Genomic DNA, 16,567 nt, shown 5'->3' with positions numbered 1-16,567 from the left:
TTTTGCGGCTCTGGAGATAAATGTACTGCAGGCACTAAGCCAAAGTGGCCACAGTTACTGAGGTTTGCCATCCTCACATGTATAACAAGACCTTCCTTCGTGTGTCGTGGAGTGTTAGGCTTAATTACTCTTTAATGGAAAGGTACAGGGAGATGAGCAGAGAGCAGCCTCAGCTCCGAGGCTCTTCTGCACGTCTGAGGACTAACAGAGGGGCAGGTGGGGGCTCAGCATGCAAGCCTTATTGAAAGAGGGTGCAAGAGGGATATGTGGAGGCACCCTCTTCGAAGTGGGAGTGCCTGGCTGGCACTGAATTTCCAACAGCTAAATTTAGGTTTGACTCCCTCTGTAAGTGAAAAAGAAAAGAAAAGAAAAGAAAAGAAAAGAAAAGAAAAGAAAAGAAAAGAAAAGAAAAGAAAAGAAAAGAAAAGAAAAGAAAAGAAAAGAAAAGAAAAGCCTAATCAGGCTTTCATGGTGATGATGAGTTTATTGCTCCTAATGCAGTCTCTTGGATGGAAGTTGAAAGCAGACATTGTGGCAGATTGACATTATAGAAAACCCCAGTGGGCACACACGTGTTGCATCATTACTATTATTTTTAAAATACCAATTTCTACAAATCAGCCTAATTGCCCCCTGTGAGCTTCCCATAATGCTCAGCAAGGCAAATGATTGCTTTTAACTTTTACATCTATTTAGAAAGAAAGCTTAATTGGCTCAATAAAATTTCCCTGTTAAGCTTCTCCAAATAAGAAAAGCAAAGTTGAAAGCAGTCGCCACTTTGGGGTAACTCCTCTGCAAGAACGTCTGCTTTTGCTAGGGGAGCCGCAGTGGGAGGGAAGAGGCGGCCGCCCCAAAGGGCTGCAGCTGCACCGTAGGTGGTCGGCAGGGCACCGGGGTCCCGTGGGGGTGCTGAGCACTCGCTGCTCCAGCATCAGTCAGTGCCTGTTGCATTTCTGTGGGCAGGCAGGGCTTGGGACAGGGAGAGGAGAGGGACAGCATGGGAGCCCAGGCTAAGCTACGGAAGAAGTGCAGGAACCAAGAAAGCCAACCCAAAAACTAGCACTGTTGTATTCTGCTCAGGTTTCCTGGACGGAAACGCATCCACGTGTGCCGGGCAACGGACACCCAGGGAGCTCGGCCAGCAGGCTCTGCCACGGGTCTGCTGCGCGTTCACTCCCTATGTGGCCCGGGCCCGGGCAGCAGCGCCTGCTGTGCTGGATTTTGCCGCGTGTGGAAAGCTCACCCGAGCAGGACATGAACAGCATCCTGCGCGTGCAGCCCACAGACCACGTGCTCACACTCAGACATACGAGTCCTCCCAGGCTGTCTGTGGACCAGAAATTCTGGGAAAATATCCGGAGTCCTCAAATTGCTTCTGGATGCAATTTCGGAGTTTTCCCATAATAGCCTCTGCTTTACCCCAGGATCCTTACTGTGAGTTACCTGGGCATACTTTGGGGGCAGGCAGAAGCCCCAAGGCAAAGCCTGCTTGCCATATCCCAAGGCAGCTAGCTGCATGCCCGGGAGCAGGGCAGACATGGAGGGGTGGCTGTGCCGTGTACATAGGGGGCTCCCGGCCACGGAGGGCTAACTGCACTGCTCTGCTGAGTGGGGACGTTAGTAGGGAGAATGACAAAACAGGAGTCACGATTTTAACCCTGCTCAGAGCAAGGTGGCCCCCAAGCTCACCTGCAGCATAGAGGGTCTCAGCAGGGGAAATAGTCCTGCTGCAGCAGCCTTGCTTCCAAGGAGCGGTGTAAAATGCGCGGCAGAAAAAGTCCTGGTGGGTAGGCAGGGTCCCAAAACTATCTCCCTTTTTTTAAATCAAGAGAATCTGCTGAGATAGCTCCAACTGTGAGAAAAGAAAAGGTCTTGAGCACAACCTGCAGAAGGCTGGCACACAGCCGCTGAGGATGAGGATGAGGTGAGCTGGGATGCCAGAGGGGTAACAGCAGAGGGTATAGCACAAAGTATTTCACCTTAAGCTGAAAACTCAGCTGAGATATGCTTTGCAGCCATGTGTGTCTGCAAATGAGGGAGATGAGCAGATGTGTGGGAGGAGAAGGCTTCTGGCCCTGCTTTGCCATAGCTGCCCCCCAGCTTGCCGCGAGTGGCATGTAGCCTCGACTGGGTGCAGGGCTCGAGGACTCGAGGGAAATTTTTCAGGGGACGAGTGTGTTGGCAGAGCTCCACCATGGGCTTTACTGCCTACATTTTCAAAGTATTGTACAAGTACTAAATAAACCAGATAGATTCCAGTGACACGGAGATTCAACAGAGCCTAATGATACAGGCCATTTAGCTATACTTATTTAGTGCCCACATACCAACAAACACTGCAGGCTCCTAATGCAAGCCTTAACATTTCTGTTAAACACTTACCTAGACGTCACATTCCCTCTTATAAGCTGATGCATGTCTCTCATTTTTTAGTTGACTCTGTATTTGGAGAAAACAGCAAACCTTGCATTCTTTTTTTCTTGTTAGAGTTATTTCCGTGTCCCTGTAAAATACATGAAAATGAATAAAAACACTTGCAAAAGTCAAACAAAGCAGTACTGAATTTAGCAAATGCCCAGGAGCCAAATAGCTGAGTCCCTGTTATAGATAGATCACAGTTATAGAGAGCTTATAGATGCATTTTCATGGATGTTGGTCGGACGATACAGAGCAGAGTCTGTCATTCTCTTTTGTCTGGTGCTCTTTTTGAAGGAAACCATGGACCATTTCATGCAGTGTTACCATTTTGGTTTTCATTTGCAAGCAAACAAAAGTGTGGCTATGCTTTTCATACTTGTTTATTACTTTTATTTCTGACATTTTGCTTGTTTGTTGGCTTGTTTCCGTGTGCATATGCTTATTCACTTCCTTTCGTTTATTCACTTTTTTATTGATTTTTGTTGTTGTTTTGCGAACCGTCTTTCTGATGCCTTCCAGGCTCAGTGTTGAGAACCTGCTCCAGCCGTTCTCCCATTCGGATGTTTGAGCCTGGCACCTCCAACACTGTGCAAGGGCCCTGGGAAGGGGTGCGCACACAGGGTTTCCGCACCCTGCTCTGCTGGTGTATGCATTTCTGAAGATCTGTGAGGAAGAAGACTCCTGTGTCTCCTAGAATAAGGATGGCCATCATGGGTATTTGCAACCCAAGGGACCCTATTTATCACTGCAGTCACTTGTATCTTGACAAAAGGTTTGGTCCCCCGCAACTCTGGCTGGTGGAAGCTCAGCAGTCTGAGATGCACCTAGGACTCCTCTAGAAAGCTCTGCTAGTGGTAAATCTTTCATTGGTTTTGTTGACTTCCTCAAGCAACGTTGACCTCAGAGCCTATTTTCTTGTATTCTCAGCATCGTTCATTAGCATTTTCCTTCCCACTGTGGATATATATATAAAGCTGTCCTTTTATTGCCTTTTGAGTGTAAACATACTAGGGCACTTCTTGCAAAGGGACTTTTATGTATTTATAAATCAAGGTCATTATGGTGCAAGCGGTTACTTGAGTGCGCCACATTCATGGACGTTGTGTTATTTATATTCTGGGCTACATTTTTATGTCTGGGGAAGGGTGAGTAGCTAAGGCTGCTTGCACCACTAAGACAAAAAAAAATAAAAGTGAAGTAATCAACAGATCAAGAGTTGCTCATGAGTGCACACCCGGAAATGGAAATGCTGTGAAAATTGATGAGAGGGTGTCTGTGTTATGATGTGCCCAAAACACAGACAGCCAGAGCAGTCTGGCTGGAAACCAGAGTATTTTTATTCCTCAGTGTGCGCAGGGTGCTACAGGGTGGGGGGGGGGGGGGGTAGCACTTGGTCTTCTCCTGCTCACTGCCGCGAGGCAGGAGAGCAGCAGCAAGCGGTGTCCACCCCAGGGGTGCCTGGCTGTGGGTGCACCAGGCACTGGGCGCCCCTCTCTGTGGGGCAGAGCCAGCCCACGGGGGCGGCAGCAATGTTCCCTTTTTTTTTTTTTTTTTTTTTTTTTCTGAAACCATTATGTTTCTTGGACATCTTTTGTGGGTACAAAATTATCTCCAGCACCACCACAAGGTGTTTGGCTATGTAGATAGACTTTTCCGAAGAAGAAAATCCTTGTGCAAGTTTTAAATCACTCCCATATTGACACTGATTCATACAAACATCTCATTTATAGGAGACAGGAACCAACAGAATAAAGTTCCACATGGTGTGGAAGGAATGTGTCTCTTGCATGGTAAAAGGAAACATCGATGCGGAAGAGAAAGGTATGCAGGATTACCTGATTTCCACAGAAATGCCACAGGTGCAACAGAGAAGGGAGACCAGAACTGAGAACAGAGTTGGCAATGCTGGGAACGAAAATATGGTTTTGATAGGATGCATTTTGGCATGTCTAGCACGGGAGTGTTGTGGGTTTTTAATTTATTACTTTCTAGTTCTACAAAACAAGAATGTGTAATAATGGATTCACTAAACAGTTGCTAATATAAAGATCCAGTCCTCTCAGCTTTTTCTACCTGCTTACTGCCAGGGGAAGCCACATCACCTTCCTAATATTTTAATGCTAGTTTTTGACCTAGTATCTGTATGATGAGTACACAGAGGCAGAGGCTGCAAGATGCTATCTGGTGAGGCTCGCTGAATGAAGGTTTTAAGGATGCTCAAGAAGGCTGTTCTCTTATACCTCATTGAACTATGTATCTTCCTTGTGTAACCACAATATAGCTCTCTCTGGTAGGAGCCTTGGGCAGGAACTTCTCCAGGACTTTTTTGCAATGAAGAGTAATTGACTTCCTCTCTCTTAAGACAGAGACTTATCGGAGAAGTGTGAGGGAATCTGTTTCCCCCTTCACGTCTGCTGGAGTAGTTGACTCAATAGTCAAAAAGCTGAAATGTGCCTGAGTCAGCCAAGACTCTGGCCGCAGGTTTCCGCCTCTGTCACTTGAGCCGAGGATGCGTGTTTTCGGTGTCGCTTTAGTGGGCTAAACCGGGAGGACTTTGAAGAGCTGTCGGGAGGAGGAAGCAGTGGCTCAGGATTAGTCACTTCACCTTAAGCGGTTGTTTTGATGCCTGTTCCAGGGCCACTGAAAAGCACTGGCTCCAAGGCGCCTGTCCGAGCCTCTCGTGGAGCCAGCTGAACCAGCCTGGGGAAGAGGGACAGGGACCTGGTGGTGATGCAGGAGGCTTGTAGGGCTGCTGGCTCCCTCGGGCACAGACCCGCTGCCAGGGAGCCACTCTGGCTGCTCAGGCACCTGCCGGCAACAGGAGGAAGGTTGCAAAAATCAGGAGAAAGGTTGCAAAAGCCATATTGTCAGATACACAAGATAGGCAAGATAAACATGTATATAGGCTGTAAGTTCTTCTCAAATCCTGCCTAAATGCTTCTTCTGTGCAGTTAAAATTAAACAATATTTTGGTTCAGAAGGCTGGCTCATTGCTGTGGTCAGAGGCTGCCAGCAGAAGGACTGTAGGTATAGAAACACAATCATCAGATTTGCTGTGCAAAACCATGGTTCATTCGTAGACAGGATGCTGTAGCCCAGGGCCCACCTTATCAATGGGAGAATGGCATGGCCTAGTCCTAGGAGAGGTAAAAGTACTAAAGCTGACATTTGAGCATCTGTATATGTGGGGTTATGGGTCCTGGGGTAGGGTAGAGGTGCAGATCTGTAACAGCTGCTTCGTGTATAAGGACAGTGTGACCCAACTGATGTGCTAGGATTATTCCTGAGGTGGGATGGGATAAATCATCCAAGGTTAACAGGGAAATCCTGCTGGGAAACGTGTTCTTGATCTTGCTATGCATCCTCTGAGGGTTCCGGCTCAATTGACTGGGACAGTGCAGAGAACTGCTATTTGTACGATGTCTTACCTGTTATAATGGCTGTTTCGTATTTTATTAAAATAGATCTACTATTATCTGGAGGTGTTGACTGTACTAGCAGTGCTGGGACCAGGCGACTCCTGTTATTCTGCACTACTAGATTACAAAGGGGCTCTGAAGCTGGGGCTGCTGACCCACCAAGTTGAGTTCAGGACAGCTGTGTGTCACTGAAGCGATGCGGGGCAGCCACGACAAGCTGCTGAGAAGCTAGTCTTTGTAGTCCACCGGGAATTACAGGCAAGGATCATGTTTAGCATCAACTGTTTTCAAGTAGCCATAAAAAGAAATGTTTGTAACATTTTAGGAATTGAGCTGGAATACCAGCTCCATTGAAACCAGTAGCATAACTCCCCCTCAATTCCACATGGCCAAGATTTAACTCTCCAAGTGCAAAGGCACTCAAGATCACTGATGTGCTCACTGCGACCGTCTTTGCTGGAGTTATAAACATCAGTCACACGCATGGGATGCATGTGCATGAATAAAGAAGAGTAACTGAAAAGGATGAGAAGAAAGTCTGTAACTGCATCTAGTATAAGTTGTTCCCATTTATTTATTTATTTCACCACTGTGATCTGGATCAGGAAGAACAAAGACTCCTCTGAGAGGCGATTTATGTAAGCACAAGGAATCCAAAGTGCTAGTTTTTTACTGTAAATTCTCAGCCTAGCATTTTCCATCATCTCCACTAAAAGGAAATGAATGTCTCAAATCTGGATGTTTTCCAGGGATTTTTCTTTCCATATCTGAAAGCATCCTGTATTCACAAAGCCACTAATGAGTAAATGTGATCAGAATTACATTGATTTAAATTTGGTAAGTAAGAAGCCTTGGGGAGATGTGGAGGACCCGATGTCTGGATTCTTTTGGGTTTCTGTTCATATCTGCTTGCTATTTTTAATTTTAGGAAAGTAGAAAAGATTGTGTGTGTTCCTGGAAGAGAGAAAAAGGACCTTTCGAAATGCATTACTATTTATTCATAGCCCTCATCAGACTCCGCACGTCTACACAAGGGCATACCATCAACCTGCCTTGTCCTCTGCCCACCTTTCCCAGCTTACCTTCTCCCTTTTGTACAGCTTTTAGGGAAAAGTAGCCAAACGCTCACATAGCTCTGGGCACTGCCATCGGCACCGCGGCGGTGCCTTGGCACAGGCCTGCAGCAGCCCGGGGACAGCTCGCAGGAGCGCCCGCACGGCTGTTTAGCTTGCACTTGTCAGCGCCCGCTGCTGTGCCATTACGTGCGTGCGAATGCGCCATGTCGGGCACCAGGATGTCCAAGCCCTGCTGTCACCAGCTCACTGATCGCTGCCGCGCTTGGCAGGCTGACAGGGCGCACAAAAGCACGCCGCCACCATTCAGCTCAGCAATGTAAAAAGCTCTAAATCTCCTTCCAGGCCTCGACAAAACTTCCTCTGGCTGGGACTTGGCAGCTCTGGAAAACAGCCAGGTCCTGGCCAGGAGCTCTGCCAGCAGCTGTGGGCTGGGAGAGACAGCAGCCGGCAGGCAACGCCGGCAGCCCGGTGAGCGGGCAGCGCCGAGAGCCAGGGCTGTTTTATCTCTAGCGTACATGAATCCTGGTAAAATTAAAGGGAAGCCTTCATTGGCTGGAAGGGATCAACCACATCCTTCAGTGACAGCAGATTTAAAGAGGGGAGACTGCGATTTGCTTGAGCAGCCTGGGAGACTAGCTCCCGAATAGCCACAGGGCCACGGAGAAGTGGCCCTGGAGCAGCATGCCCACCTCCCACGCCTGAGCAACTGGCACCAGCGATTAAGAGATTCATTAAGATAGGCTTTCTTCCCATCCCTCAGGTCCCCTGGAGCCCCCCAGCTCCTCTCTGCAACATGACCCCCTCGGCACCCCGAGCACGGGCACCCAGTTATAACATTATAAATCCATCAAGCCTTCAGAAACTCTTCAGTGAAGAACCTTCTAACTATTTAAAAAGTGTGGACCACAAATTAAATGTACCAGTAACTGATGCATGTGTCATAGAAATGTCATTTCATGTGAATGGTAGTTAAATGAATTATATGCTGTTTGTGGTTTCACACTGTAGGCACCTAGGCCAACAAGTTTTAAATAAACCTCTTAAAGAAAATTAGTTATTTTTATCTAGTGCTGTCGGTTTTCAATTTGAGCCAATATTTACCTATTCCATCCAACTGAAGTTAAAATAAAGGCTGGCTGATAAGTATTTGTTTAAACTTAAGAAGCCCCCAACTTTTCTTTCTTTCTTATCTCGGTGTTTTAGCCTATCGGCTTGCTGTCACTGATTGCCACACCTCATCACTTTTCCACGAGGAAGCAGCCTGGGACTGATATATGCCGAATATTTGGAAATCTGAGCTTTATTTGTTAAAAAAATGCCCCCACTTTGGGGTGGGGGGGAGGGAAGGAGGCAGGTTACTAAACATTTACCTGCCGTACTATTGCCCAGAGGAAGGTGCATCCTCTCGCTGCGGCTGCTCACAGCAGCAAGGCACCACGGGTGGCAGCAAAGCAGCTGCCTTTAATATCAGTTAGCGGCGAAATTTCCATGGGCATCGATCGATTGGGCTTCATGCCTGCCAGGGAGCCAGAGCTGCACCCTTATTTCTGCTTTTTTGTGTTTTCTTCCCTGGCATCTCTCTGCGCAGGTGATATACCGAGCTCTGTCACCGCCCTACGCGGCCGAGGATCCGTACAGCGCTGAGGCCCAGGAGCAGCTGAAGATCACCAACCTGCGCGTGCAGCTGCTGAAGCGGCAGGGCTGCCCCTGCCGCGCTGAGGGCCTGCCAGCACAGCCCCCGCAGCTCCTGCACTTTGCTGTCTACGACTTCATCGTGAAAGGCAGCTGCTTCTGCAACGGCCACGCGGACCACTGCGTGCCCGTCGCTGGCTTCAGACCTGTCAAGGCAGCCGGCGTTTTCCATGTGGTAGGTGGACACTCAACAGCGTCGGCACTCCAAGAGGCTAGAGGTTTAAAAACAGTAGGGACGGTATGGTTTCTCGATCCAAGTATACAGTGTTTGCCATGTGATGCCATAAATTCAAAGCGAAGTAAGCGAAAGCAGTCTTCGAAAAGGAGAGAGTCCCCAGGCGGGGTTGGGGAGCTGTACTTCCCTTGTGTCTTGGTTTAAAATGCAATAGGGTCCACCAGGACCCCCTTCCTTCAAGGCTGCAGATAGCTACTCCACAGTAAGTTAAGTTTATTTATTTCAGGTGGATCCTTAAAGAAAATTAAAATCACTGATTCCCTTCTTTCCTCAAACCCTAAACAGCAATAACAAAATATCCAGAAGATGATAAATACAGGGCATTTTGATGACAGAGAGGGAGATGTTTCCCTGAGGGCCATAGAGATTTTGTGATTGCTGTTGCTCTGGAGAGTTCTCAGGTACTGAGTTGGGTCCCGAGCTGAGAGGCAGGAGAGCTGGGTTTTGGCTCTCACTCCCAGGGCTTTCCTCTGTGATTTACCTTACACGTCTCTGGATGAAAACCCTGGGCTCTGGTTGCAAGGGAGCTCTCATCACAAGACCTGTGAGTTCAAATCCTTCGGGACTGACAAAGGCTCAAAACCCAGGTCTCCCGCATCCTGAAGATGTGCCCTATAGCTACCAAACCATTGGAGAAAAGACAGGCACAGCGGCAGCCAAAGCGTTTGCCACTGCGATGGTTGGTGCCGCCAGGTTCGGTGCCAGCTGGGCGGCCTGGCTGCCTGTTTAGGACGTGCCCAGTGCAGCACGCTGTGGCAGTGCCCTGGCAGGGTGCAGGTGCCTCCTTGGCCAGGCGCTCAGCTGCGAGGAGCAGTGAGGTGCCCGCGCCTGGGGATGCGGCTGTCCCACGCAGGCATGCCTGTCTGCACTCACCACCAGCTGCGCAGCACTGCCGGGTAGTTTTTGGAAATCATGTTTTTGAACCTACGCACCCACGTAGTCTGCTCAGGGCAGGGTCCAAACCTTGCTTGTAAGTACTCAGAGCTTGCAATGCTGGCTGAAAACCAGCAGAAAATTGCTGTAGTCTCTGGGCTGGGCCCTCTTCAGGTTGTCCTCTCTGCCCGTCTTGGCTGTCTCTGAAAGTATTAGCTTTCTTGGCATAGCAGGGGTAGGGAAGGTCAGGGCAGTTAAACATATTGCAATGAATAAGGTTAAAAAGGGGAAGATCATAAAAACGTAAGCCAATTACTAGAGGTAAGAAGTCTGGCATCTATCCAGCTCTTCAGGGAACTCTCATGTGAGTTAAATTATGGTCTTGAACACGAAGCAGACAGCATGTTTCTTTTCTAATAGCGCTAGTCTTGCAACATCTTGAGAATATACAAATTTGAAAGCATGCAGCGCTATGATTGATAAGCCTGTTTCAAGCAGCACTACTCCGGTTTTCACAGATGTTCCCTGAGCGAAAGTCTTTGAAAGGAGCTATTTACTTGGGATTATTTCAGTGTGATACGATTGCATGGGAGTGTGCCCCAGAGCACCACTGAGAGTTACAACAGAGCTTGCAGCCAAATATACTTCTGCTATGATTGTAGCCCACAGAAATAATAGTGCATCGGTAACAGGGAATGGTGTGGGAAGGAAGCAAAGGCCAAGATCATGCTGAAAAAACAAAGCAAGAAATAGCAGCAAGCCCCCGCTCCAGCCCCTTGGGAACTGGAGAATTAAACTCCAGTTATAAATATTTATGTGGCAAGAGTCCCAAAGGTGAAGTTTCTGCAGCGAAGTTAACTCATCTTACCATGTCTTAGAGCTTTCTCTGTGTGACCCATAAGAGATCAACCGGCGTAAAGGTCATGTAGCCATGTGGTTTGCAGCAGGACCCTGCTGTAGGGTTGGGAAAGTGGTGTTTCCGCTTCCATTATCATGTTTTTCCGTTTGCAAGATGGTATCAAAACATATATGTGTGCAAATGAGCAGAAAGGGGGCAGAAGATGGTGGGAACTGGGGCTGCTCAGCTAGGAGAAGTCGAATTTCTGAGAGGAACATTTCAGAGAGGGGCGTTTCTCTAAGTTTCACCTGAGAAGGTCATTTACTTAAAAGATAATTCTGAAGAGTTATGGTCAATCATTTTGGTTTGATAGGAGGACTTCAGTCTTAAATGTTAATTTTAATGTATCTATATCTATATGGGGTTACAGCAGACACCTCATTGTAAAATTGAGGACAGCAAAAGCTGAGAAATGCATTTACTTTTTTCAATATTATTACAAAATTCATCACAGTTTTTGTGGTTGTTTTGACTGGAGTACTCCTGAAGGATACTGCCAAAGTTAGGGAGTTAACATCGTATTTCAAAAAAGTTTCCGAATCTTCCGCAAAAAACTTTTTCCAAAAAAAGTGTGTGCAAATTTCCTTAAACCCCCACTTGGTCTCAGCCCAGAGGCAAAATCCTAACTACAGGCTTGTTTTCGGCTCCTGCTTGGCCAGTGAAAGAATCAGATGTGATATATTTGTTTGGCTGGTCTGGGGAGTAAGCGGGGGTGTCCTGGTAGCCCTGGGAGTAGCTGTCTGGTCTCAGACAGCCTTCACAGAGCAAGCAGAAGTATTTCAGTCATTTCACTCAGCAGCCAGGGAGAGACGGTTCGGTAAAGCTAAGTGCAGATAGGTGGAAGCTGGTGGCTGCCACCTGGACGGGGATTTGGCAGAGGAATGATCCGTGGAGCCAGTGGGCCCTGTTCAGCTCAGGACGTCAGCTGCTGCTGCTGCAAGGGTTCCTTTCATGATATGAATTTTTCTTGATGACATGGCCCTCATGCACTGGGAATCTGACTTTTTTGGAGAAAAATGTTCAGTTAGCCTCAAGAGCAAAAAGCAATAGCCAGGAACCTCATAAGAGGCTTCTTTCTGCACCCTCTCTGTTGTCTAGCAGCAAAACTCCCTGTGCTCCTCCCTTCTGTGCAGTTTCCCTGCTTGGGCACCGCATAGCAAAGCTTGCCGGGAACTCCCCGCTGTTTGTCCCCTAGCCTGACTTCTCCGACAGCCAAGGGGATCATGGCAGCTTTCATTCTGCATTCGTGTGTTTCTGTGTGAAAGTGGACAGCAACGCCAGCGGAAGCCCTAAGGCACTTAATGAGATATAGTTTCAGCTTTTGGAATGGGGGAAGATAGGAAGAAGGGCTTAGGTGGAGATATTTATAGGTCGACTAGTTCTAAATAAATGAGAAAGGAATTTATATATGAAAGTTCTGGGTTCACTTGAGAGCTGGAAATGCAGTGTCAACATTTAGGTGAATCATGATCGTATTAGTTGGGCTCTTGCACTAAGGAAGGGTTTCCCTCTTCATGAGCTGCAGAGGAAGCCCACAGAGAGGACGTGGCTACCTTCCAGCGGTGACCAGGGTGCTACGTGTGGGTAGTGTAATACTGACTGTGCCTGGTTAAATATTTATGTGCAAAAGAGAGCTGTCAGGGCAATATAGCTACTCTTCCTTCTCTTCCCCCCTCCTCCCAAACCATTTATTCAAAGGGTCACTACCCAAATCTCAACAGCCCAATGCATACCCAGAAAAAAATGTGCATGGACAAGTGCACTTCACACCATGCCATGCAAAGCAGTCGAATCAGTTTGTGAGCTGGGTTAAATGGCAAAACATGAGTGCAAGTAGAGGAATCGATTCACAGACACGGGAAAACCCTCCTGATCCTTAGGGGCCATAAGAAGACTTTTTGGGGGCTGATCCCTAGCGCAGAGGGTTCTCATGCCTTGCTGGTACCTCCACACATTCAGCGTTGTAGTGCGTGCCCAGGCCTTTACCAGCTAAAGCACCCTTACTGCCCTGTTTCGCACATCTTTTACCTGCCTTGCACAGGGAGTGAGAACAAATTTCTCTTGTTCTCTTTTTCCTCAATGACGGTTTTAATAGTATGATACAGTCATTTTACCTTTGCTCTGAGGAAATGAAATAGGAAACTAGAACCTATGGAAGAAAAAACACTCCTCTATCATTAGGCAGCATGAATATTCCTCCCCCTTCTCTCACAGCCGACTCGGTGGCTGTTATAAATTGTTTTCATGCTACTGACATCAAAAGACACTGAAGGTCTTCTCCAGAATGACTGACAAGATGCCTATTGTACCAGGAGTGAAAAAAAGATACCCCCCACACCCAGAAACAACAGAACTTTGTATTCTTTCGCAAGAACAAGATAGGAGATGAGAATTTTCTCATGCATAAATTTGGTTGCCTGGTACTGAGGGAAAGAATACCTTGCTGCATACTAATAATAGCCAGTGAGCATAGTTTCTAAAACTGACCCAGTAGTCTGAGTGCAAGATCATTTAAAAGCTATCATTAGCGACTCAGCATGAATGACATGATTTTCCTTTGGACTGATATCATGTGCATTTTCCAAGGAAGGAAAGAAAAATAGAAAAAATACAATTTTAGCAGTTCCAAGAAAGTCTATTAAAAACAATTGCTCCTCCCAGCTATTTAGTCTGTCTGTTTAGACCATAAGGTCTTTGGGACAGTGACTTTCTTTTACTGTGCATTTGTGTTGGACCCTCTATACAATGGGGGAGTTCTTGTAATATGAATTAATAAATAACAGGTGACTGAATGCATTTCTTCTTCAATACAGCATTTCTTTCTCACTGTGCTACATTTTGGAACATGATAAATAGGGGAGAAAGTATTTTATAAGATTTGACCAAGAAAACACACGTATTTGCAATCTGAAAGGAAGCATTGGAAGGTAATAATTCAGCAACAAAAGGCTATGGAAGGAAGCATGCCCTAGCAACTGTCTTTGTATATAGAAATCAGTCGCTCGTTTATCTTGCACAAGTCAACTTTTGTAACACTGTTTGCATTGTGTCCTCTAATGACTGACGTTGCGACTGGGCTGTCAAGCTCAGAAGGGAAACAGTGTGAAAGTGAACTGCGATGTAAAGACCCCATGACAAAATGAAAAATGGTATGAAAAGGATTTTCTGCTTAACTGAGTCAAGAGCCGTGTGAATGCTTAAAGCAGTGAGATATACTGGGAATTGTGTTTGTGTACTTAGCAATGCTCCATAATGACCCCTGAAGGATACGCCTTACAGTTAAATGTAAATTGAGGTGAATGAAGAGGGAGGGAAGAAGTGCTCTTTCCATTGTCAATATGTGCAGGTCAAATTCTGCCTTCGGAAAGATGCAGAGCTGCTAGAGAAATAGCCGGGGCCGGGTATAAGTTTTCCAGTTCTGCCTTGGGCCCTATCAGAGCGGCAGCCCCTATTTTTTGGTTGGGTTTCTCATCCCCGGCTTCCCCGCTGCTCTCCGATGTGACATGGTGTTCACAGGGCACCGCAGTCTTGCATCTGGCTTTGTACAGCTCTCTCCATCATGAATTTCTCCCAAGTGCAGGCAGTGCTTTAACTGTCCTTCTTGTCTTTTCTATCTCCTATTTTTAGCTGTCACAGTATTAGAATACCTGTCTGCTTATGGGCTACAAGAAAGGGCTTGCAAATACTTAGTCCTTTTGTTGTTTCCACTACACAAAAATCTTTTCTGTCATACTGGAATTATGCAGAAGAAAAAAGAGATTTTCTTCAATGGGATAAAGCTGGGATGGAGAGGTGTTCAAAGCAGAGCTGTTTTGGGAGGTAATCATTATAATGCTATTGAAAGAGAATAAATACACGAGCCAGAGGCAAGGTTTTTGAAGTACTTAGGTCTGACTTTCATGAAATTTCTGGAAAAAAGGAACAAGAAAAAGACGATATTAACTAGACAGTTACACTGAGAAGTTATTAAAGAGCCCGTTTCCCTTCCATCCACTCTGTTTAGATTGTCCACTCATCTATTTAGCTTGTTTATCATCTGCGAAGTCTCTGGGGCAGCTGCTTGCTTTCTCCTACCGCACGTTTGCGTAGGAGCTGCTTCAGCGCTGGGGCCAGGGCCGCTGGGTTTCTGCTGCCGGCCATCGGGAGATTCTGCTGCGGGCCGGGGCGCTGTCGGGGCGCTTTCCCTCTGCGCTGGGGGATGCACCCGCATAAGGAGAGGGTGCTCGTGCCGCCTCGTGCCGGCTGCAGGCGGGTGGGTTTTAAGCTCCCACTGCCCTTACACCACGGGAGCTGGTAGAGCATTTGAGCGCCCGTATTCTCTGTTTTAACCAGAGGGCAAAGGCACAGCCAGGCTCACAGTCGGAGATGTAGAAAGGGAGTGGATTTAACTAGCAATTGGGACAGGCCTTTGCCTCTTCCTTCCTACCAATGCGTGGTCTCCTTTACGCTGTGACCCAGCCGATTGCGCAAGGGAAAGCAGGGGTGCCGGGGCATGAGTGGGACCCTGCCTTTTCTGCAGTGCAACATACCCGCCGGCATCAAGCGACATAGCCAGGACAGCCAGTCCCCATTATCTCTCCTTTTTCCCACCTCCCTTTTCTTTTTTCCACTCCCCTCATCCCTTCTGCTTCTTCGTTGTTCCAAAGGCTGCAGGAGGCCGAAGGATTTCCCGGGAGTCTTTCTCAGCTGCTGCTCCGCACACTGCGGCGGTGCTTCTCCTCCCCTGCTCAGTGCCGGCAGTGCTGCTGTCCTGGCCAGGAGCAGCTCCTTGCATGCTTGCATTTAGGTACCCCAGTGCTAGTCCTACGCCAGTGGCTACGGAGAAGCCAAAATCGCTGTTTTCTGTTATTTTTAAAGTTTTTCAGCAAGGTAGTGGGGTTTTCGTGCCCCCAGGAGAACTGCGTGCTGGCCAAGGATGGATGCCAGGAGCATTATGCGCCCACTGTGCCTGGGGGGTTTGTGAAGCGACGCCTGGGTGGATTCACGCCAGGTCTGGATTTGGCTCTTTCTTGGCGCTCCTCACCCGTAGCGCTGGACAGCCCATAAAACTGCCGCCGCTGCCGCCGCCACCGCAGGGGAAATGCCTGGCCGCGATTGCTGAGCGGGGCCCCCCGCCAGCGCCTGCGAGGGAGGTGTCGAGGGCGCTGCTCGAAAGTTCAGATGAAGCAGCTCAGCGCAAAGGTTTACGTTTTAGCTCTGCATGCCAAATTAACGGCTGCACATCAGGCTCTTGGGATACCCGTTCTCTGCTGGGTGTTTTTTGCCCGCCTCCCCCTGCTTTGGCAGTACGGTGTGCTGCGTTACACGGTACTCATGCTTTCAGAAAATGCAGGCTCTTTTGCCTTGGGACCATGAATGCTCCTCAGTGGGGAGTTTTGCCTCACTCTCTGCCGGTGCCTTGGGATGCCTAATGCTTTGAGTGGTGCTTAGGTGCCGTTTGATTTCATAGTCATGTATTATTAACGCTGCACGGCGGCTGGCTGATTGATTGAGTTCCCGCTGGCTCTTTGTGTGGCGTTGGCAAGGGGAGAGCTGAATTTGAGGGGCCAGGTGGGAGGCTGCAGGCCCAGGGCAGGGGCAGCACGTATGCCCGCAGCAATCCATCCCAGCGTCCCCGCAACGCACCTCTGTTTGCAAGTCCTCTCCCATGTCCCGCCAGCTTCGCATTGCAACTGCCAAAGTGCTGAAGGACTATCTGGTTGAGGCTGCAGCAACTTTTTTACCCACCTTGTTTTACCGCGGCTCCCTCGGTTGCCTGCCTTCCCTTCCCGGCCACGCACGTCCTGGGGCTGGTGGGTCCCTCCGCTACAGCGGCTCTGACAGTCAGGCGAGGAAGGAGCTGAAGGATTTCCCTGGGCACAAACACGGTTCAGGCTTTTGAGCAGCTAACCGCTGAACAGCCAAAGGGTGTAACCACTGAATAGCCAAAGCATATAGGTGGCTTCAGTATGAAAAG

General features: G+C 48.1%; 1 protein-coding gene across 2 annotated transcripts in view; it reads left to right on the top strand.

The window, feature by feature from the left end:
* The window catches only part of NTN4 (netrin 4), a 51,209-nt gene that overhangs the window by 13,696 nt on the left and 20,946 nt on the right, over positions 1-16,567 (top strand). For both annotated transcript variants that reach the window (XM_026123202.2, XM_026123203.2), the window contains exon 3: positions 8,502-8,780. In XM_026123202.2, the coding sequence (XP_025978987.2) occupies positions 8,502-8,780 (279 nt within the window). The remainder of the gene's footprint in view (positions 1-8,501; positions 8,781-16,567) is intronic.

This window comes from Dromaius novaehollandiae, chromosome 1 (assembly GCF_036370855.1).
Source record: "Dromaius novaehollandiae isolate bDroNov1 chromosome 1, bDroNov1.hap1, whole genome shotgun sequence".
NCBI lineage: Eukaryota > Metazoa > Chordata > Aves > Casuariiformes > Dromaiidae > Dromaius > Dromaius novaehollandiae.
The sequence above is the reverse complement of the archived record's forward strand: the minus strand, read 5'-3'. Positions and strand labels throughout refer to the sequence as shown.